This window comes from Atractosteus spatula, chromosome 22 (genome assembly GCF_055471065.1).
Source record: "Atractosteus spatula isolate fAtrSpa1 chromosome 22, fAtrSpa1.hap1, whole genome shotgun sequence".
Taxonomy (NCBI): Eukaryota; Metazoa; Chordata; class Actinopteri; order Semionotiformes; family Lepisosteidae; genus Atractosteus; species Atractosteus spatula.
In genome coordinates, this window is record NC_142727.1 from 1202997 (window position 1) to 1224678 (window position 21682).

The 21682-nt window shown below is 53.7% G+C and overlaps 1 protein-coding gene across 1 annotated transcript; it reads left to right on the forward strand.

The window, feature by feature from the left end:
• The first annotated feature begins 1691 nt into the window (after positions 1-1691).
• On the forward strand, positions 1692-21657 carry slc2a3b (solute carrier family 2 member 3b). Its single transcript, XM_088939416.1, has 11 exons — positions 1692-1925; positions 2474-2589; positions 8460-8564; positions 8752-8912; positions 9843-10083; positions 11240-11402; positions 11898-12085; positions 12876-12980; positions 13079-13180; positions 13832-14035; positions 15744-21657. The coding sequence occupies exons 2-11, from the start codon at positions 2575-2577 to the stop codon at positions 16011-16013; spliced, it is 1554 nt and encodes a 517-aa protein (XP_088795542.1). The 5' UTR covers positions 1692-1925; positions 2474-2574; the 3' UTR covers positions 16014-21657.
• The last annotated feature ends 25 nt before the right edge of the window (positions 21658-21682 follow it).

Genomic DNA, 21682 nt, shown 5'->3' on the forward strand with positions numbered 1-21682 from the left:
AGACACACTGAGGTCCCTGTGACCCCTCCTTCAGAGGAGACACACTGAGGTCCCTGTGACCCCTCCTTCAGAGGAGACACTCTGAGGTCCCCCTGTGACCCCTCCTTCAGAGGAGACACACACTGAGGTCCCCTGTGACCCCTCCTTCAGAGGAGACACACTGAGGTCCCTGTGACCCCTCCTTCAGAGGAGACACACTGAGGTCCCTGTGACCCCTCCTTCAGAGGAGACACTCTGAGGTCCCCCTGTGACCCCTCCTTCAGAGGAGACACACACTGAGGTCCCCTGTGACCCCTCCTTCAGAGGAGACACACTGAGGTCCCTGTGACCCCTCCTTCAGAGGAGACACTCTGAGGTCCCCCTGTGACCCCTCCTTCAGAGGAGACACACTGAGGTCCCTGTGACCCCTCCTTCAGAGGAGACACACTGAGGTCCCCTGTGACCCCTCCTTCAGAGGAGACACTCTGAGGTCCCTGTGAACCCTCCTTCAGAGGAGACACTCTGAGGTCCCCTGTGACCCCTCCTTCAGAGGAGACACACTGAGGTCCCTGTGACCCCTCCTTCAGAGGAGACACACTGAGGTCCCCTGAGGTCTGAGGTCCCCCTGTGACCCCTCCTTCAGAGGAGACACACTGAGGTCCCTGTGACCCCTCCTTCAGAGGAGACACTCTGAGGTCCCTGCAGTGGGAGCACAGTGCCGGGTATTTACAGTCACCTGCAGGTGGAGCCTGTGAAGACGGTGTGTATCTCCCAGACCCCACACCCTTTTCACACCCTGCTGCTCTGAAGCCTGCAGGCCTGTCTCCCTGAAGACGCACTTCATGTCAGACACAGCCCACTCCACACATTCTGGGGAAAAACCCTCAGAGAGGAAACGGATAACTTGAAACGACAAAGGGAGTTTCAAGTCCAGATCCAAGCGTGCGAAACGAGGAGCTTTCAGCGCGCCGCGGTGCTGAAGGGCTCAGACCACCCGGACGCTGCCGGTGACTGTCTCTCCAAACCCAGCAGCCAGGCCGGGAGGAGGCTGGTCCGGGGCGCTGCTGTGAGGCCAGCAGCGACCTGGAGAGGAACTGTCCCGCAGTCGGCGGTATCCCAGTCCCCCCACAGAGCGGAGCTGGGTGGCGGGGAGGCAGGAAGGAGGCCAGTCTGGAGCAGGAACAGCTGGCGTTCTGCGTGTTTGCGTCAAGCCACGCAAGTGTGGCTGCCAGCTTCCGGTGAGGCAGGATGCGTCTTCTGTGGTCTTTACGAGAACAGATGCTGCTCTGGAGGGGGGGTACAGTCCCGCTGGTGTCCTGGGTGTGGGGTGGCACAGGGGTTCAACACGGCTCTCTCAGCCGGGGGGGGGCTGCGTGTTTAGGCAGCTCAGACACGCATGTCAGCTCAATACGCCGACACGACGGGTAGAATATCGCTACTTCGTCTGCAGGTCTCCGTTTCCCTCAGTTTCATCCAGCGCCCGTCCCTTTCATCAGCGTCCGCTCCACCCGCGCTGCCTGCCCGGCTGCCGGAAACACGGTCAACCCGGGCGGGACACGGCCCCCTTCACACACAGCAGTACAGTCCCTATGTATATATTTCTACTTGGAAAAACCGCGCAGATGCGTGTCATCACCCAGAAAAGGCGAGAGAGGAGGGGAGGGAGGGGCAGGGCTGCGCATCAGTCCTCTTCCTGCGAGCAACGTGCCGGTCCTCTTGTACCACCCTGCATATAAGGCGCTGCGGGGAGCGGGGGGGTCATTTCACAGTCTGCTACGCGCGGGATAGCGGAGTCCAGCCTGCCGGCGCCCGTGCCTTAGCGGAGCACACCAGGAGGGCTGCGTGGACGAGCCGGGGACGCGATCAACTGGACATTCATTATTCTCCGAGTCGCGCATCGGCGGGGAAGGACGCGACAGCGCCGGGGCGAGCGCAAGATCCGACGTGTAAGCTTGATGCGGCAGCTGTTTCGGACACTAACGCGCCGAAGTGAAAACCGGTATTAAAAATACGTGTTAAAAAAGGCATCTTGTTTTTTTTTTTGCATGAAAGGTGGAGCTGTTAATTGCTAGTGCAATTTTTTAAGAAGTACAAAAAATGACATCCGACCTAATCATGGGAGAATCGTGTACTAGTTGCAGTATTGGAGTTGTGCCTCGATTGCGTTTCAAAATGCATCATTTTCAGTTTTGGCTTGGCGTGTGCCGCTGCTCGAAACGTGTATATATACACACACGCACGCACGCACGTAGATGTATTTGTCGAGAAGGGAGACTGGCTCCCGGTCGGTCCTGTTCGATCGATCGATCGATCGGGCTCGGTAATTCCGCCAGCGCGAGAGGTCGATCGATCAGCGGTGCGCGTGACCGGACCGGCGATGTCCGCCCCCCCCCCCCACCCCACAGGTTCGGCTTTATTTCTCAGAAACCTCGCCAGTTGCGTCGGAAAGCGCCCCGGCGGCCTCAGTGGAGTAAAACCCCGTTTTCTCTCCCAGTGCCGAGAAGTCAGCCCGGCGGTTGAGGAGCTGTGCTGTCTCCTGCAGTCTCGCCCGACGAATCGAGCTCCGCGGGACGGTATCGGACGGGTTTCCTCGACATGGAGGGCGGAGCGGTAAGCGGAGAGGGTTTCTCGACGTGACGGGGTGGACAGGCCGGTCAGGCATCACAACTGCCCGTCTGTGGCTCTGATCTGTGCTGGTCATCGAAAGAGCTTCAGAGCCTTGAGCTGTGCAGGGGCAGCGCGCACACACACACATAGGGGACCCCGTTTGTCTGGGATTATGTAGACCGGACCCCCGTCTCCGTCCTGGGCCTTGGTGCTTCGAGTCTCCCATGTGTCCCTCTTCGCCTCATGATTTCAAAACTGCGTGGTCCTGGAAGGTTGTCTGCATGGTCACCCCAAGCCTTGGCCATTCTGTGTGGAGTCTGCATGGTGTCAGTGCGGGTCTTCTCTGGGAGCTTTAGTTTCTTGCTGTCTCTCAAAGATCCCTACCCTAAATCGGTCCCTCTGTGATGGACTGTCTGGGATGTATTCCTGTCCCTAGCTCTATATTCCTTTCAGCTTTGGGTGGTTAGGATCCTAAACAGGAGTGAACAGTGTTTAGATTCTGGTTGGATGTATTTCATCCAATGTGAAGTTACAGAGGAGCTGGACTGAGTGTCTCTCCAGTATCTCCAGCTCTGATGGGGAGGGGTGTTAATGTGAAGTTACAGAGGAGCTGGACTGAGTGTCTCTCCAGTATCTCCAGCTCTGATGGGGAGGGGTGTTGATGTGAAGTTACAGAGGAGCTGGACTGAGTGTCTCTCCAGTATCTCCAGCTCTGATGGGGAGGGGTGTTAATGTGAAGTTACAGAGGAGCTGGACTGAGTGTCCTTCCAGTATCTCCAGCTCTGATGGGGAGGAGTGTTAATGTGAAGTTACAGAGGAGCTGGACTGAGTGTCTCTCCAGTATCTCCAGCTCTGATGGGGAGGGGTGTTAATGTGAAGTTACAGAGGAGCTGGACTGAGTGTCTCTACAGTATCTCCAGCTCTGATGGTGAGGGGTGTTGATGTGAAGTTACAGAGGAGCTGGACTGAGTGTCTCTCCAGTATCTCCAGCTCTGATGGTGAGGGGTGTTAATGTGAAGTTACAGAGGAGCTGGACTGAGTGTCTCTCCAGTATCTCCAGCTCTGATGGGGAGGGGTGTTAATGTGAAGTTACAGAGGAGCTGGACTGAGTGTCTCTCCAGTATCTCCAGCTCTGATGGGGAGGGGTGTTAATGTGAAGTTACAGAGGAGCTGGACTGAGTGTCTCTCCAGTATCTCCAGCTCTGATGGGGAGGGGTGTTAATGTGAAGTTACAGAGGAGCTGGACTGAGTGTCTCTACAGTATCTCCAGCTCTGATGGGGAGGGGTGTTAATGTGAAGTCACAGAGGAGCTGGACTGAGGGTCTCTCCAGTATCTCCAGCTCTGATGGGGAGGGGTGTTAATGTGAAGTTACAGAGGAGCTGGACTGAGTATCTCTCCAGTATTTCCAGCTTGCATGCTTCATGCAAAACCTGCCGTGGATCAGGTCGCTGTCATTGTGGGGATTCTGCTTGATTCCCTGTAGTTGTTCCATCCAGTCCCGTGTTGACCTGAGCATCCCATGGCGAATGATCAATTCGCAGCGAGAGTGACAGTCTCTGAGCCTGAATGAAGCGATTGACACTTTCCCACTGTAGGTATGCTGTGAGGTTAATCCCACATCTCCCTGGAGGAGCAAAAGAGAGTTGGATTTGATCAAACCTCCAGACCCTGGGCTCGGTCACAGACACCTCATCTAGAGCAGACCCAGACAGATGCTTTGCCTTCCATTAATCTTCTAGGATGTTGCCTGAGAGGGAATTAACCCAGAACCTGAGTCATTGAGGAATTACGGATTTATAGCACGATATTGATCTCATGCTAATTGACAAATTATTAATCACTTACGTTACTTCATTTTCCCAAAGGCAGCACATCATCCCTGTCGTACTAATTTCAGATTGCATTCCACGTTCCATAGCAACGAAGCCCAGAGCGTTTTTTAAGAATCACCAGTTGCTCATAGCAACCAAGTACCTCCTTTTAGAATCTGTTCTGTCCATCTTGCCTCTCTCAAACTGATTTACTCATCTAGGGCCTACATTACACAATGCTAACCTCTGATTTCACAACTAAAACCTTTATTAGAGCACTGCCTGGCTCTCATGCCAACTGTTGTGATTAGTGAAATATCAAATACTATATTTGAATACACTTCACTCCAAATGATCTGTAACAATTTGGTCTAGAGCCCTGTGACTGGGCTGTGTCAGTGTGTCCACAGGGACTAGAAGAGTCTAGAGCCCTGTGACTGGGCTGTGTCAGTGTCCACAGGGACTAGAAGAGTCTAGAGCCCTGTGACTGGGCTGTGTCAGTGTCCACAGGGACTAGAAGAGTCTAGAGCCCTGTGACTGGGCTGTGTCAGTGTGTCCACAGGGGCTAGAACAGTCTAGAGCCCTGTGACTGGGCTGTGTCAGTGTCCACAGGGACTAGAAGAGTCTAGAGCCCTGTGACTGGGCTGTGTCAGTGTCCACAGGGACTAGAAGAGTCTAGAGCCCTGTGACTGGGCTGTGTCAGTGTGTCCACAGGGACTAGAGGAGTCTAGAGCCCTGTGACTGGGCTGTGTCAGTGTCCACAGGGACTAGAACAGTCTAGAGCCCTGTGTCTGGGCCTTGTGTCAATGCAGTTCTCTTGCATTGAGTATAAGTAGCAGCAACAGCAACAGTGTATCAAGTCTAGATCTCCTGTCAACAACCCTGCTGAATTATGTTAGAGTTTATCTGAATCGTGTTCATTCAGAGCCCAACCCACACGCACGTTTCGGCCTGCACTCAGTCAGTCAGAGACGATGGAGTGGGGGATAGAGAGAAGACCTCTGTGTGCAAGTCTGGACCGATCTGACATAGCTGAGGAACTGACACAGGCTGGGCCTGTCGGCACAGGCCCTCCCAGCACATTTCCAGCGAGACAGACGGGCTGAGAGAGGGGTGGACGCCGTTGTACAATAACTCTGGACTCTAGAGTAACGCTGGACTGAGAGGGACAGGCAGGGGGTGAGGTTGTCAACACAGACTGAATGACTGAATCACTGGGCACTCTCGTGCACCAGGAGAGAGAGGAGTATTAATGACCCACACGTTGACAGACCGAGTGCACATTAATACTGCTCCCAGAGAGCTCGATACCTCGCTGGACACTGTCCAGAGACGGATTAACAGCGGTGAAGAGCTGGCCGGCCGAGCGCCCGGCACCAGGAGAGAAGGGGACAGGCGTTGGGTTAACACCGTTATTACTGGCACTCTGACGCTCTGACTGTGCAATCATACCGCAACTACAGCGCAACACAGGAAGACGAGAGAGAGAGAGATACGAGGACCGGATCTGCTTGTGAAATGACACTCCTCAGATCTTTGGAGAGAGAGAAAGTGTGTGTGTTGGGGGCATAATTAAGCCTAGCAATCGACAGCGCACTGAGTGGAAAAGTACAACACAGAGAAGCTTGAACTTTGTTAATTACCGAGGGATTCCTCTCTCACTGTCTCTCACTGTGTCTCCTGTCCTGTTGTGTGTGTTTATGACTGAGGGGTTCTCTGTGATCTCCTCTCTCTCACTGTGTCTCCTGTCCTGTTGTGTGTGTTTATTACTGAGGGGTTCTCTGTGATCTCCTCTATCTCCCTGCGTCTCCTGTCTTGTTGTGTGTGTTTATGACTGAGGGATTCTCTGTGATCTCCTCTCTCTCACTGTGTCTCCTGTCCTGTTGTGTGGGTTTATGACTGAGGGATTCTCTGTGATCTCCTCTCTCACTGTCTCTCCCTGTGTCTCCTGTCCTGTTGTGTGTGTTTATGACTGAGGGGTTCTCTGTGATCTCCTCTCTCTCACTGTGTCTCCTGTCCTGTTGTGTGGGTTTATGACTGAGGGTTCTCTGTGATCTCCTCTCTCTCACTGTGTCTCCTGTCCTGTTGTGTGTGTTTATGACTGAGGGGTTCTCTGTGATCTCCTTTCTCTCACTGTGTCTCCTGTCCTGTTGTGTGTGTTTATGACTGAGGGGTTCTCTGCTCTGCAGGTTTTTCTTGTACTTGGCCAGTACTGAATGGACTGTGTGATAGATCTTTAGTCTATTTCAGCGCGTGAGAATTGTAAAGCCCACAAGTCAATATGTTGATGTTTACTAAAACTACATTAACCACAATGCAACTCTTCTGAAGTCAATATCTGTTATTTTGTAGCAATACCAAGAAATGTTTTCTTCATTTCGTAGTCCCAGTCTAGCGTGAGCGCAGTGAAATGTCAAGTCAGTTGGCTTTCTTCTCGTCACCTCTCTCGTTGCCTTAGTGATCGTCTCCGGGGACGGGTCAATGTTAATGGACATTTACCACAATTGCCCTGCGGTGTATGATGGGACAAACAAAGCAGGAAGGGCATTAAGCAGTGCATTGTGGGAAAGGTTATAAGTCGCTCCAGTTGCAGTCAGGCTGCAGCAGCTGTTTCTTCTGTTTATAATTCATGTTTTGCCATCATACTCCCATTGCACAGCATTTAGAGCCAGTCTAAGAGATGCAAGACCGTCAATCCCATTGCACAGTAATCTAATCCAGTCCGGGTTTTACCTCCTGAGGCTCCTGAAGCCAAATAATTCAGGTCTGTCACCTTATTTTGAGTACAATTTGCATTGTTGGATATGTGCAGCTAGTATGCCGACCAGTGAAAGAAACCGATCACTACGTATGCAGGGCAGCGTGCACACACACCCGCTGGATATGGATTAAATGGTCATGGCATCATTTCGATTGATCAACCACTCGTGAGTATGAGTGATTTTGTGGCACAAGCGCTGAATCACCTTGTGGGGGGCTCACACAGGCGATGAGATGATTTAAACACACACAACAGCACAGGAGACACAGGGAGAGAGAGGAGATTGCAGATCAAGATGGAGCCGAGATGCTGTATTACTTTTTGACACTGCAAGAATTGTGAGTCACATGTGGCAAAGCAGTAGTTAACTGGTTCGGGGGTTTAGGAAATCGGATGTTGTTTTTTCAGAAAGCCACCATGACTTGACAGTTTAATGTGGACAGAGAGCAGGGAGACAGATGAAGGGAAAATTATCTCCACTCAGAGAGAGAGAGCTCGAGCTCTGACAGCCTCTCTGACTCTTCCAACACACAGAGAAGCTAATCTAGTTTACATAGAGCACCCTCGGGGCTCTCCCTTGTCCAGCCTCCTGACTGGAAAGAGCCAATCAATATGTGACGCCAGTTAGATTAATATCTAGTGTTTGTCATCCTCTGAGCCATTACCTAACCTGATCCCCATCCTGCCTGTACAGATAATTAACTGTTTTAAGTTCTGTCAGCAGGAGAGACGCAACACATTTGTTTGATTGTGCTGTGATGTGGCTACAGGGATGACCGCTGGCTGCATGGACCGGGGCCTTTATGGCTCATGGGATGGCTGCATTGGTGGTGAGAGTGGGAGCAGTCAAGGGGCATGAAATGAAATGGTGGAAAGTCAGATCTTGCTAGTGAGCCGGCGACGGGCGAGCTCCCGAACGCTCGTTATGAACACATCGCACAGCCCATCACTTTACACACGGGACAGCCCCACGCAGGACAGCCCCTCGGACCCGGCGCGCACAAAGAGCAGCGCTAAACCGCCGCGATCGATCGCTGTGTGAAGACGTGCGGTGGCTGCGCTCCTCCTGTCTGTCAACTTTCCAGCAGCTGACCTTGAGCAGCAGCTGACGGCGGTTAGGAAGAGCCCAGAGGGGGCACGAGGGGGGCTTCGGTGTCGCCCCAAGGGGGTGGGGGAGGTGGGGTGACGAGCATTTGATCTTGGAGGTGCTCAGGCAGCGTGAATGACCGAGGTGGAGTACAGCACAGGGGACACTGTGACGTCCGCATGAACCCCAGACCCCCCCCCCTCTGTCTTTCAGAAAAACAAGGAGCTGACCGTGCCCCTCCTCATTGCCGTGAGCACAGCGGTCATCGGCTCTCTGCAGTTCGGCTACAACACAGGAGTGATCAATGCGCCTGAGGAAGTAAGTCGTGTCCGCACGTCTCCTCTGAAACGCTCTGTCGCAGTCTGCGATCGCATCGGAGCTGTGCAGACTGTCGGGTGTATACCTCCACCTAGTGGCCATGTCCTCACGCTGCACTCCTGCCACACCAGCCTGCCTGTGTTGCGGATTCTGGTGCCAGTTTCAGTCCTCCCTCTCCCTCCCCCAGAAAATCAACGCCTTCTTCAACGAGACGTGGTTCGGGCGCTACGGCAAGCCCATCGAGGAAGGGGTCAGCACCACCCTCTTCTCCGTGTCCGTGTCCATCTTCTCGGTCGGGGGCATGACGGGCTCCTTCTCCGTGGGCCTCCTGGTCAACCGCTTCGGGAGGTGAGCGCGGGCGCTCCTTTCTCTCCTCCGCGCGGCTCGCCTCTCCTGTCCCCCCCGAGGCACAGCGCTGACGTGCTGAAGGGGCCCGCGCTGTCGGCCTGGCAGGGGCGCGGCAGGAACCTGCAGTTCTCACACCTGTTTCCCAGCTTCACGGCGCTGTAAATGTACTACATTACCTGGGAAGGCTGCCGGTTCAAATCCCACGGCCGGCAGAGGAATCCCACTCCGTTGGGCCCCTGAGCAAGGCCCTTCACCCCAGCTGCTCCAGGGGCGCCGTATAAATGGCTGACCCTGCGCTCTGACCCCCAGACTCTCTCCCTGTCTGTGTGTCTCCTGGAGAGCAAGCTGGGGTCTGCGAAAAGACAAATTCCTCATGCAAGAAATTGTATATGGCCAATAAAGTGATCTGATCTTCTCCGATCTTAAAATGCATCCCGAACTGTTCATTCAGTACAGGGCTGCAGGGGAGCCAGGGCCTATCCCAGCAAGCAGTGGGCACGAGGCAGGAGAAGGGACGCCTGTCCATCGCAGGGCACTTACAGACACAGACACAGACAGGCACACATTCACGCCAGAACCCGTTTTCCCAAAAGCAAACTAACCTACCAGTGTGTCTTTGGGCTGTATCCGCCCGGAGCACCCAGATCACCCAGAGCAAAGCCCGCAAACACGGGGAGAACATACAGACAGCCCCCCAGGTCTGGAACTGAACCCAGGGCCCCAGTGCTGTGCTCAGTCGGCAAGTGTTGCTGCGCTCATACGAGCCTCCTCTTCCTCAGGACAGCTGCCATTGCACAACATTACCCACGACGCATCTGGGTGCAGTACAGGCCTGGCTGTTGCAGGGGGACGGTGGGACTTGTAGTCCTCAGCCCAGTTAGGCCCCGAGTACGCCAGCCCTCACCCAGCCCGTCTGCCCCGCTCTCTCAGGAGAAACTCCATGCTGCTGGTCAACGTGGTGTGCCTGGTGGGCGGGCTGCTGATGGGACTCAGCACTGCGGCGGCCTCCTTCGAGATGCTGATCGCGGGGCGCCTGGTCATCGGGGTGTTCTGCGGCCTGTGCACCGGCCTGGTGCCCATGTACATCGGCGAGATCTCGCCCACGGGCCTCCGAGGAGCCTTCGGCACCCTGCACCAGCTGGGCGTGGTGCTGGGCATACTGGTAGCCCAGGTAATGATGAGGATCAGAGACTGGGCATACTGGGAGCTCAGGTACAGAGACTGGGGATACTGGGGGCTCAGGTACAGAGGCTGGGGATACTGGGGGCTCAGAGACTGGGGATACTGGGAGCTCAGGTACAGAGACTGGGGATACTGGGGGCTCAGGTAATGATGAGGATCAGAGACTGGGCATACTGGGAGCCCAGGTAATGATGAGGATCAGAGACTGGGGATACTGGGGGCTCAGGTACAGAGACTGGGGATACTGGGGGCTCAGAGACTGGGGATACTGGGGGCTCAGGTACAGAGACTGGGGATACTGGGGGCTCAGAGACTGGGGACACTGGGAGCTCAGGTACAGAGACTGGGGATACTGGGGGCTCAGAGACTAGGGATACTGGGGGCTCGGGTACAGAGACTGGGGATACTGGGGGCTCAGGTACAGAGACTGGGGATACTGGGGGCTCAGAGACTAGGGATACTGGGGGCTCAGGTACAGAGACTGGGGATACTGGGGGCTCAGAGACTAGGGATACTGGGGTCTCAGGTACAGAGACTGGGGATACTGGGGGCTCAGGTACAGGGACTGGGGATACTGGGGGCTCAGAGACTAGGGATACTGGGGGCTCAGGTGCAGGGACTGGGGTTACTGGAGGCTCAGGTACAGAGGCTGGGGATACTGGGGTCTCAGGTACAGAGGCTGGGGATACTGGGGGCTCAGGTACAGAGACTGGGGATACTGGGGGCTCAGGTACAGGGACTGGGGATACTGGGGGCTCAGAGACTAGGGATACTGGGGGCTCAGGTGCAGGGACTGGGGTTACTGGAGGCTCAGGTACAGAGGCTGGGGATACTGGGGTCTCAGGTACAGAGGCTGGGGATACTGGGGGCTCAGGTACAGAGGCTGGGGATACTGGGGTCTCAGGTACAGAGGCTGGGGATACTGGGGGCTCAGAGACTAGGGATACTGGGGTCTCAGGTACAGAGACTGGGGATACTGGGGGCTCAGAGACTAGGGATACTGGGGGCTCAGGTGCAGGGACTGGGGATACTGGGATGTGAACGTTATACACTGCGGAGACGGTTGCTGTTAAAGGTCCTGTCTTAGTCCCGGTGTGATTGAGGAGGACGAGTCTCTCAGCTGCCCCCTCCTCTGTGGGCTGCAGGTCCTGGGGCTGGAGTTCCTGCTCGGCTCTCGCACGCTGTGGCCGCTGCTGCTGTCCCTGACCGTATTCCCAGCACTCATCCAGAGCGCGATTCTGCCCTTCTGCCCCGAGAGCCCCCGCTTCCTGCTCATCAACAAGCACGAAGAGGAGCAGGCCAGGAAAGGTGAGGACATCACAGAGCTCAGAGTCCAGTCAGTGTCCAGTCAGTCAGTCAGTGTCGCTGTGCTGTAGTGTCCAGTCAGTCAGGGTCTCTGTGCTGTAGTGTCCAGTCAGTCAGTCAGTGTCTCTGTGCTGTAGTGTCCAGTCAGTCAGGGTCACTGTGCTGTAGTGTCCAGTCAGTCAGTCAGTGTCGCTGTGCTGTAGTGTCCAGTCAGTCTGTCAGGGCCACTGTGCTGTAGTGTCCAGTCAGTCAGGGTCTCTGTGCTGTAGTGTCCAGTCAGTCAGGGTCACTGTGCTGTAGTGTCCAGTCAGTCAGTGTCTCTGTGCTGTAGTGTCCAGTCAGTCTGTCAGGGTCTCTGTGCTGTAGTGTCCAGTCAGTCAGTCAGGGTCACTGTGCTGTAGTGTCCAGTCAGTCAGTCAGTGTCTCTATGCTGTAGTGTCCAGTCAGTCAGTGTCTCTGTGCTGTAGTGTCCAGTCAGCATGTCTCTCTGTCCCTCAGTACTGGAGAAGCTGAGAGGCACTGAAAACGTGGGGGATGACCTGCAGGAGATGAAGGAGGAGAGCATTAAGATGGCTCAGGAGAAGAAAGTCACCATCCCTGAGCTCTTCCGCTCCCCGGCCTACAGACAGCCCATCATCATCGCCATCGTCCTGCAGCTGTCCCAGCAGCTGTCCGGCATCAACGGGGTGAGTCCGGGACACGGCGGTGGGGGGGAGGAGACCACGTGTCGTCCTGGCAGCGTGCGCAGCTGCTGAGCGGGCCAGTGGCGCTCCTGTGGGGACGCGGTCCCGGGCTCTTCCCGGTAGGAGGAAGAGGAGGTCGACAGCCTCCAAAATGAGGATCTCATGTTCGCGGTTCGGAAGCGTTTACAATCGCCCTCCAATTGTGGATAACAGCAGAATCTCACTGAACCATGCGCTGAGAGAGAGAGAGAGAGAGTCTTGAGTATTATCGCCGGCAGGGGGGAGTTGTTTTACAGCAGCAGTGTTGGTGTACAGACGGACAGGAACAACAGTACGTGTACGTACTTCCGCAGGAGGTCTAGAGTTAAGTAAGGATGTGGCCACAGGTATGAATGAGGACTTGAACCTGTTGCTTTTGGAGCTGGGGAGGCGATATCTGCGTGACTGACAGGCGGGGGAGAGGGTCAGCACCCGCGACCCCCCGGCGCATTTTCCCCAGGCTGCCCGGCCTGCTCTCGCCTCTCAGACGCAGGCCGCCAGACCAGCCGATCAGGGTAAAGGCTGGAGCAGGTGCAGGGAAGGAACCGGACTTCAGCTTCCCTCAGAAAAACAAGAGGCTGTTGCCCTTTTCTGAGGACCGGGTCGGTACTGGCTTCGCAGTGAAGCCTGGAGGCCAGGACAGCCCCCAGGGGCTCTCGTGGATCTGCCCCCATGTGGGTCAGGGCGGGAGGGGGGGTGTTCTTCCTGACGTCAGTGTGCTGATCCCCCGCTAACCTGGCCGGTCCTTTCCCAGGTCTTCTATTATTCCACCGGTGAGTTTGCCAAAGCCGGCATCACGGAGCCCATCTACGCCACCATCGGGGCGGGCGTGGTGAACACCATCTTCACCGTGGTCTCGGTGAGTGCGGCCCGCACGGCGTCTGTCCGCCTTGGCCTCCGGCGTGTCCGGCGTGTCCGGCGTGTCCGGCCAGCCTGACCTCTTCGTGTCTCCCCCAGCTCTTCCTGGTGGAGAGGGCGGGACGCCGGACTCTGCACCTCGTGGGATTGGCTGGCATGGCCGCCAGCGCCCTGCTGATGACCCTGGGCCTCGTCCTGGCGGTGGGTGGCGCTCCTGCCCGGTGTGCGCGTGTCGGGTCGGTGCGCTCTCCGAACGGTGAAGGGCTGCACGTTGAGGCGGTGTTTTTCTGGGATGGCGCTGCCTGATGGCAGGAGGAAACGGGGTGAGGGGGGCAGTCCTGACGGGGCCACATGGGCTGGGTCCCAGGGAGAGGGGTGGCCCAGAGATCCCACCGTCGGCAAGCCAAGGGATGCGTCAGGCAGATAAGCAGGGATTCCATACGGATTCATCTCGAGAGAAGCCATACCGCTGACACCACACCGGTTGGCCTCAAGAGGTGCCGTGTTCCTTGGGGGACGAGATGCCACACGGAGGGAGTTCAGCTGTAGGCCCCCAAAAATGCCCAGAAGGTAGAGCAGCCATTTGGCCAGTGTTTGCGATGCAGTCAGCGCTGCAGGGCCCGGCTTCAGTCGGAGCCAAAATGGCGGCATCCAATTGCCCAGCTTCTCAGCAGGTCATCTTGATTCGGGGAACACCATCGCCGAGGCTTGAGCCAAGATGGTGGCTCTCAGTCGTTCGGCTTGACCTCAACAACCCTGGAGTTTCCCCGCCGGGCCTGTGCAGGCTGAGGAGGGCTGGTCGTTATCGGGACAATCAGTGATCGCCCGTGTTCTCTCTGTGTGCGGCAACAGGAGAGCGTCTCGGACCTGCGGTACCTGTACATCGTGGCGGTGTTCAGCTTCGTGGCCTTCTTCGAGATCGGCCCGGGTCCGATCCCCTGGTTCATCGTGGCCGAGCTCTTCTCCCAGGGCCCGCGCCCGGCCGCCATGGCGGTGGCCGGCTGCTCCAACTGGACCGCCAACTTCATCGTCGGGATCACCTTCCAGTACCTCGCGGTACCTGCCTCTCTCGCCCTCGAGATCTGTCTGTCTGCCTCCCTGCTGACCTGTCTCTCTCTCTGTGTGCCTGTCTGCCTCTTGTCCTTGAGATCTGTGTCTGTCTGTCTCTCTCTGTGTGCCTGTCTGCCTCTCTCGCCCTCGAGATCTGTGTCTGTCTGCCTCCCTGCTGACCTGTCTCTCTCTCTCTGTGCCTGTCTGCCTCTCTCGCCCTCGAGATCTGTGTCTGTCTGCCTCCCTGCTGACCTGTCTCTCTCTCTGTGTGCCTGTCTGCCTCTCTCGCCCTCGAGATCTGTGTCTGTCTGCCTCCCTGCTGACCTGTCTCTCTCTCTGTGTGCCTGTCTGCCTCTCTCGCCCTCGAGATCTGTCTGTCTGCCTCCCTGCTGACCTGTCTCTCTCTCTGTGTGCCTGTCTGCCTCTCTCGCCCTCGAGATCTGTGTCTGTCTGCCTCTCTGCTGACCTGTCTCGCTCTCTCTGTGTGCCTGTCTGCCTCTCTCGCCCTCGAGATCTGTGTCTGTCTGCCTCTCAGCTGACCTGTCTCGCTCTCTCTGTGTGCCTGTCTGCCTCTCTCGCCCTCGAGATCTGTGTCTGTCTGCCTCTCAGCTGACCTGTCTCGCTCTCTCTGTGTGCCTGTCTGCCTCTCTCGCCCTCGAGATCTGTGTCTGTCTGCCTCTCAGCTGACCTGTCTCTCTCTCTGCGTGCCTGTCTGCCTCTCTCGCCCTCGAGATCTGTGTCTGTCTGCCTCTCAGCTGACCTGTCTCTCTCTCTCTGTGTGCCTGTCTGCCTCTCTCGCCCTCGAGATCTGTGTCTGTCTGCCTCTCAGCTGACCTGTCTCTCTCTCTGCGTGCCTGTCTGCCTCTCTCGCCCTCGAGATCTGTGTCTGTCTGCCTCTCAGCTGACCTGTCTCGCTCTCTCTGTGTGCCTGTCTGCCTCTCTCGCCCTCGAGATCTGTGTCTGTCTGCCTCTCAGCTGACCTGTCTCTCTCTCCTCTGCGTGCCTGTCTGCCTCTCTCGCCCTCGAGATCTGTCTGCCTCCCTGCTAACCTGTCTCGATCTCTCTGTGTGCCTGTCTGCCTCTCTCGCCCTCGAGATCTGTCTGTCTGCCTCCCTGCTGACCTGTCTCGCTCTCTCTGTGTGCCTGTCTGCCTCTCTTGCCCTCGAGATCTGTGTCTGTCTGCCTCTCAGCTGACCTGTCTCTCTCTCTCTGTGTGCCTGTCTGCCTCTCTCGCCCTCGAGATCTGTGTCTGTCTGCCTCTGTGCTGACCTGTCTCTCTCTCTCTGTGTGCCTGTCTGCCTCTCTAGACTCTGTAATGTTTGCTCTGTGTTTCTCTGGCTGTCTGTCTGTGCTCCCCCAGCTCTGTCTAAGCCTGCTATTCATGTCAGCTTCTTCCTTTCAGCTCAGTTCGCTGGGCTTTACCGGCCTGTCTGATCTATTAACGACAATTAACTACATCACAACTGCAGTTTAAAAGAAAATAGATGTGCATATAAAATAGAAGAATCATCAGGATATTGAGAAAAAATCAGCTCTGTCTGCTGCTTAGCCAGAAGAGGAAAATCAAGCAGTAATCTCTCTCCACATGCAGCAGTAATGCGCAGTCTCGGCATGACATCACAACGCCATGACGTCATCGCGATGTCATCCAGTATCTCTGTGTTCATGCTCCCAGCCCCCCCCGTCTCTGCATCTGTTTTTCTTCCTCCCCCAGAAACTGTGCAACGCGTACGTCTACATCATCTTCATGGTCTTCCTCATCATCTTCTTCATCTTCACCTTCTTCCGCGTTCCCGAGACCAAGGGGCGGACCTTCGAGGACATCTCCAAGGGCTTCGCCGCCGGCCCCCCCGCGGGGGCGGGCTCTCCGCTGGAGCAGGCCCCCGAGGGCATCATCATCCCGCCCACCAGCCCCACCGAGAAGGTGCCCATGGTGGACCTCTCCTCTAAGGACACGGCCAACGGCCCCAGCTCCAACCTCTAGGAGGTGTCGGGGGCGGGGCTTCAGGGGAGGGGGAGGGGCTTCGGGGTTCCTGCTGTTGTGTGGCTGAGGGGCCCAGGTTTTGATTGGCACTTCCTGCTGGCCTTCGGTCTCCACCCATGATGTCAGACCAGGTCTGGTTTAATGTCGCGGAGTAGACTTTCAAGTGTCCGGCCTGCAGGTTCCCGGGAGGCGGGAGGGTGAGGTGGACCGGTGGTGGAGGAGAGCAGGCTTGCCGTCGCGAGTCAAGCTACTCTGCAGTTAAAAACTCCTTCTGTTTCTTCTCACTGTCAAAATCCAGCCCTCGTTTCCATTTTTAAAAGAAATCACGAAGCCATGTCCAGCTCTCTCTTGAGCGTTAGTTCATCAGTGAGAGCCAAGTTAACGAGTTGTGCTAAGTTAAGCGCGCTGCTGGAACAGGTCAGTGAAGTGTCGATAGACGCACCCACATGCTGGTGATATATGTGGTGTCAAAAAACGCAGTGTTTCAGTTTTCCCTATTATCTTCAACTAGCAGGAGCTACAGCACTGCTGTCTGTAAGAATCTTCCCCTGTGGCCTGTGGTCTCCCCTGCACTGTAACGTCACGTGAACACCCCTCCCCATCGGATCTGAGAACAGTGCAAAGAAACAGAATTCTTTTTCCAAATTATACCCCATTTCTGTGCAATGCGACATAGTTAGAGAAAAGGTGACCCAAATAAAACAGTATTTAATGTAGATTTCTAGAGTCTATAATAAGAACACACTGTATTTTGTTATATTTTAAGGAGTATATATATATATTTAGAGAGAGAGAAGTTCACAATATATTAAAGAGTATAGTATTTATTGGAGAGTGTGTAATGTTTTTGTTTACACTGAACTGCTGTAGTACTGGGGTGGCTGATAGAGAAACATCCCCAGTTTTCGTTTCCAAAGCGCTGGTCTGGCACTACGGCCTGCTCCTCTGTTCCAGGCGTGAGGGAAGACGGGGAATCTGGCCTTCTTTTCCCAGTCCGGGTCCGGGCTCCCTGGGCGTTTTAAACTTCGGACTCGGGAAGAGCCGGGCTCGGGATCTGAGGGAGCCAGTCCCATCCAGGGAGGGCAAAGAGAGAGGTCTCCGTGGGGCGGGGTGGGAAAAAAACAGACATTCCGTGGGAACAGACAGAGACCAGACTCGGAGCTCCTGCGGGCTTCGGCCATCCCTTCCCCCTGGTCCGGGGTCGAAGGCCGGCCCCCAGGCGGGGTGGGAGGGGGGGGGGGTGTTTCTCCGAGGCCCCCAGAGCGATCAGAGGAGGCTGGCCTCTGCTGTTGACTGCTGGGATGACAGCAGAGCTCCTGTCTTGCGTGGTTCGCGGGAGACAGGAACCGTTACTGTGACTAACAAGGGAGCCTTCTGTGCTGTAATGCCCGTCGTGTATATATATACACGTTGTATATGATGTGTGTGTGTGTGTATCCCTACCTCTTTAGAATGAGCTCAGCATTGCCGTACAGTTGTGTACAGCAACCAGCACAGCACTGGAGCCCCCTCCAACAGTGCAGTGTCACTGCAGGGCCTGACGCAGACGCTCGTATTCTCCCGGGTGTGTCTGGGGGGCAGTGCTTACGTCTGTTAAGCAGGCAGGGTTGTGCACACATACGTATATACGGTGTGTGTATAATGTATGTGTATGAATTTATACTGTATATACCTGCTGTGCAACTGTTCTATGGGTACATATTGGTGAGTATTGTATATTTTAATCACTGTACCTTTTGTTTTGGTTTGAGGTACTGTATATATTCTTCTATATTGACTTTAAAGAGTTTATCTTCAGCACTTTCTGTGTTTTTTGGCAGCATATCAGACCCTGTTTTACACCGAGAGCAGTAGATTTGGCATTTCACACTGAGCATCGCCTCAGCGTTTCACACGCAACACTGTTTGGAGCCCAAAAACAAATGACCTCCTCCCAGATCCTGGCTGTCCCAGGCGGGTCTCTGAGCTCCTGCTCCTCTGCTGCTGTCGATGAGCCGGTCCGGACCTCTCAGGGCCACGGGTGTGGCTCGCCGCGGTCGTGCTCAGCTGTGCACCAGCAGGCTGATATGCTGCTGATGTGATGGAGCCCAGGGTTCCAGCACTGTACTTGTACCGTCTCCCACTTCCTGCTGTCCTACAATTGATAGTACCTGTAGAGGTACACTGCCACCAGCTTCTAAACGGCTAGCTTCATGCTAGAGATTTTAGTGTAAAATATTTTATATTTATGGTCTATTGTGTTTATATATATTTATTGAGGAAATATATATAATTGCAGGGTACGCTTCTTGTAAGACTTGAAATATTTATAATGCACATTATTAAATTACTGTTGTTACTGTTGTATAATCCCTAGTGTGTATGCTTGTATCCCAGTCCCCCTGTGATCTCCTCTCTCTCTCACTGTGTCTCCTGTCCTGCTGTGTGTGTTTATGACTGAGGGGTACTCTGTGATCTCCTCTCTCACTGTGTCTCCTGTCCTGCTGTGTGTGTTTATGACTGAGGGGTACTCTGTGATCTCCTCTCTCTCTCCCTGTGTCTCCTGTCCTGTTGTTGTGTGTTTATGACCGAGGGGTTCTCTGTGATCTCCTCTCTCTCCCTGTGTCTCCTGTCCCGTGGTGATAATGTGTTTTACATGTTGGGGAGTCTCTGGACCTGTATTTTCTGTGTCAGTGTTTTTGACCAGAAACGACATGGTCAGTTGTCAAATTCCGGATCCTCCGACAGGATCTGTGCTCGGGTCCAATTGGGAATTCCACATTCCATGGGGGCAGGGCCAGCTGTAGTGCTTTGTCCTCCCCTGCGTGTCTGTCCAGGCACTACAGACATCTGTTCCCTGCTCTTCATTTTTGCTGTGCTGTTGTGCGCGTTGGCATTTTCTCATCTGTACACTTATGATTTTACATTACGTTTTACATATGGTTCTACATTACAGGAGAGATACCCCCAAAAATAAATCTCTGTTGTTTTTAAAGTGCTTCTCTGATGTCTATTCTGCTCTTTATTTGTTTTTGCATGCCATTGACTTATTTGGTCATTCCTGAGTTCATTTTTCTTTTGAAGTTTGCTCTTCACCATCATCTATCAAATGATACATCTCTCTGTTTTTTCCGTCTCTGTTTATATTTTAGTTTAGTTCTAACAGTGTGATCATAGATATTGTGTTATAGCAGACAGTGTTATCAAAGATGATGTGTCATAGTGGCAAGGGTTCGAGCTGATGTGTATATAGGAGTGTGATCAGAGCTGATGTGTGTATATAGGAGACAGTGTGAACAGAGCTGATGTGTGTATATAGGAGACTGATCAGAGCTGATGTATATACAGGAGACTGTGATCGGAGCTGATGTGTACCTGTATACAGGAGACTGATCAGAGCTGATGTTGACATAGGAGACAGTGTGAACAGAGCTGATGTGTATACAGGAGACTGATCAGAGCTGATGTATATACAGGAGACTGTGATCGGAGCTGATGTGTATACAGGAGACTGATCAGAGCTGACGTGTGTATAGGAGACGTGTGAACAGAGCTGATGTGTATACAGGAGACTGATCAGAGCTGACGTGTGTATAGGAGACGGTGTGATCGGAGATGATGTGTACCTGTATATAGGAGACGGTGTGAACAGAGCTGATGTGTACCTGTATACAGGAGACTGATCAGAGCTGATGTTGACATAGGAGACAGTGAACAGAGCTGATGTGTATACAGGAGACTGATCAGAGCTGATGTATATACAGGAGACTGTGATCGGAGCTGATGTGTACCTGTATACAGGAGACTGATCAGAGCTGATGTTGACATAGGAGACAGTGTGAACAGAGCTGATGTGTATACAGGAGACTGATCAGAGCTGATGTTGACATAGGAGACAGTGTGAACAGAGCTGATGTGTATACAGGAGACTGATCAGAGCTGATGTATATACAGGAGACTGTGATCGGAGCTGATGTGTACCTGTATATAGGAGACTGTGATCAGAGCTGACGTGTGTATAGGAGACGGTGTGATCAGAGCTGATGTGTATACAGGAGACTGATCAGAGCTGATGTTGACATAGGAGACAGTGTGAACAGAGCTGATGTTGATAGTGGAGACTGCAGTTGGAGCTGATGTGTATACAGGATATAGGAGAGTGCAGTCAGAGCCAATGTCTTCTCATCACACATGGTAACAAGAAGTGGTGTGTTAAAGGAGGCAGAGCCACAGACAGTGCAGTGGTATCTGGAGATGGTCTGCCACAATCCACTAATGTTGAACAAGTTGCTATTTATAGAGGATTTTTGTCTTGACCGAAGTTCCAGACGAAACCCTAAAGATAAAGATGATGTCCTTGATGTTATATTCTGAGACTGTATGTCGTGCAGCCTTTGTAGGTTGCAGTCCCCCACTACACCTGCAGAGCGAGGGGGGCGCTCTTCCTGACTGGATTTCTATTGAGTATTGTGCCATCAGCGTTGTGATTGTTGTGCTCAACACTATTAGTTGTGCTCTAGATATATGCAAATTGTAATTAATTTTAAACGACTGCTTTGCATTCTTAAGTGAGTGGGTTGAGGAGATATTTCCTTCCGGTTTATTCCAGGGGGTTTTAAAAGGGGAACAGCAGGGGGCGCTGTTGCTGCCTGGGCTTGTGTTTGTGACTGGTGATCCAGCACTCACCGGCTGCTAGTGTTGGTGTCAGTGTTGATGTCAGCTCAGCCGTGCCATTCCAGTTCGCAGTATTTTAACTGTTCAATTCTTTTTATAGTAGTGAAAAAAAACCTTGATTTAAATGATAGAAAGAGACTTATATATATATATGAACCTAATGTAATGTTTTGTGTCTTGTGTGTGTTAATGGCTTTCACTTAGTGACCAAATATCTCTACACTCTTCCCTTCCTCTCTCTCTCTCTTCCTCCTCGTCTGCGCCACCCCACCTGGATCTGTCTCTTGCCCGTGTCTTTGTCTGTCTGTCCACGTGATGCCAGCTGTGTCTCCCAATGCCCTCGCTGTCCAGTGGGTGTGAAGTAAACGTGTCTGTCGGAGTGTCTCTTTCCCTCCTTCCCTGTCCTTTTTCTCCTTCTGTCCCTCTGACCTTCTCTCTCGACAGTCTGTTGACTTGCTGTTGAGCTATGGACCTCACAAAGAGGAATTGCTTTTCTAATTCTGTAACTGAATTACCTGGGAGTTGTTGGTTTGCCTCATAATGCCTATGTGTGTGTATGTGTGTCCTTTTTGTGTCTTACACATTTGATAAAAATTGAGTATCTAATTGTCAGCCGTGTGTGTCTACTTGTGTGTCTGTATGTCTGTGTGTTAATGCACTCTGCTAGCTGCGGACTACATCTCCCATGAGACACTGGGACGCCAGATCCCTCGGTAACCATTCGAGAGTTTCTCCAGAGCAGAGGGCCTGACATGGTCTAGTCCTGAATTAGCCCAAAATGTTGAAGACTGAACTACAAGTCCCACGATGCCTAGCTGACGCAGCCCTGTAGTGTCCAGGGTTTGAGGTGTCCTCAGTGTTTCATGAAAGATGGATTTTTTTAGAAAAACACACACATATACACCCACATCAGTACCTTGGATTGTGTCTTCTATAGCGGGATGAGTATATACATATTATTAGAGGAATAAAATGTTTTATTATCCTGAAATCAGGCTTTGAATGGTCTGTGGTTC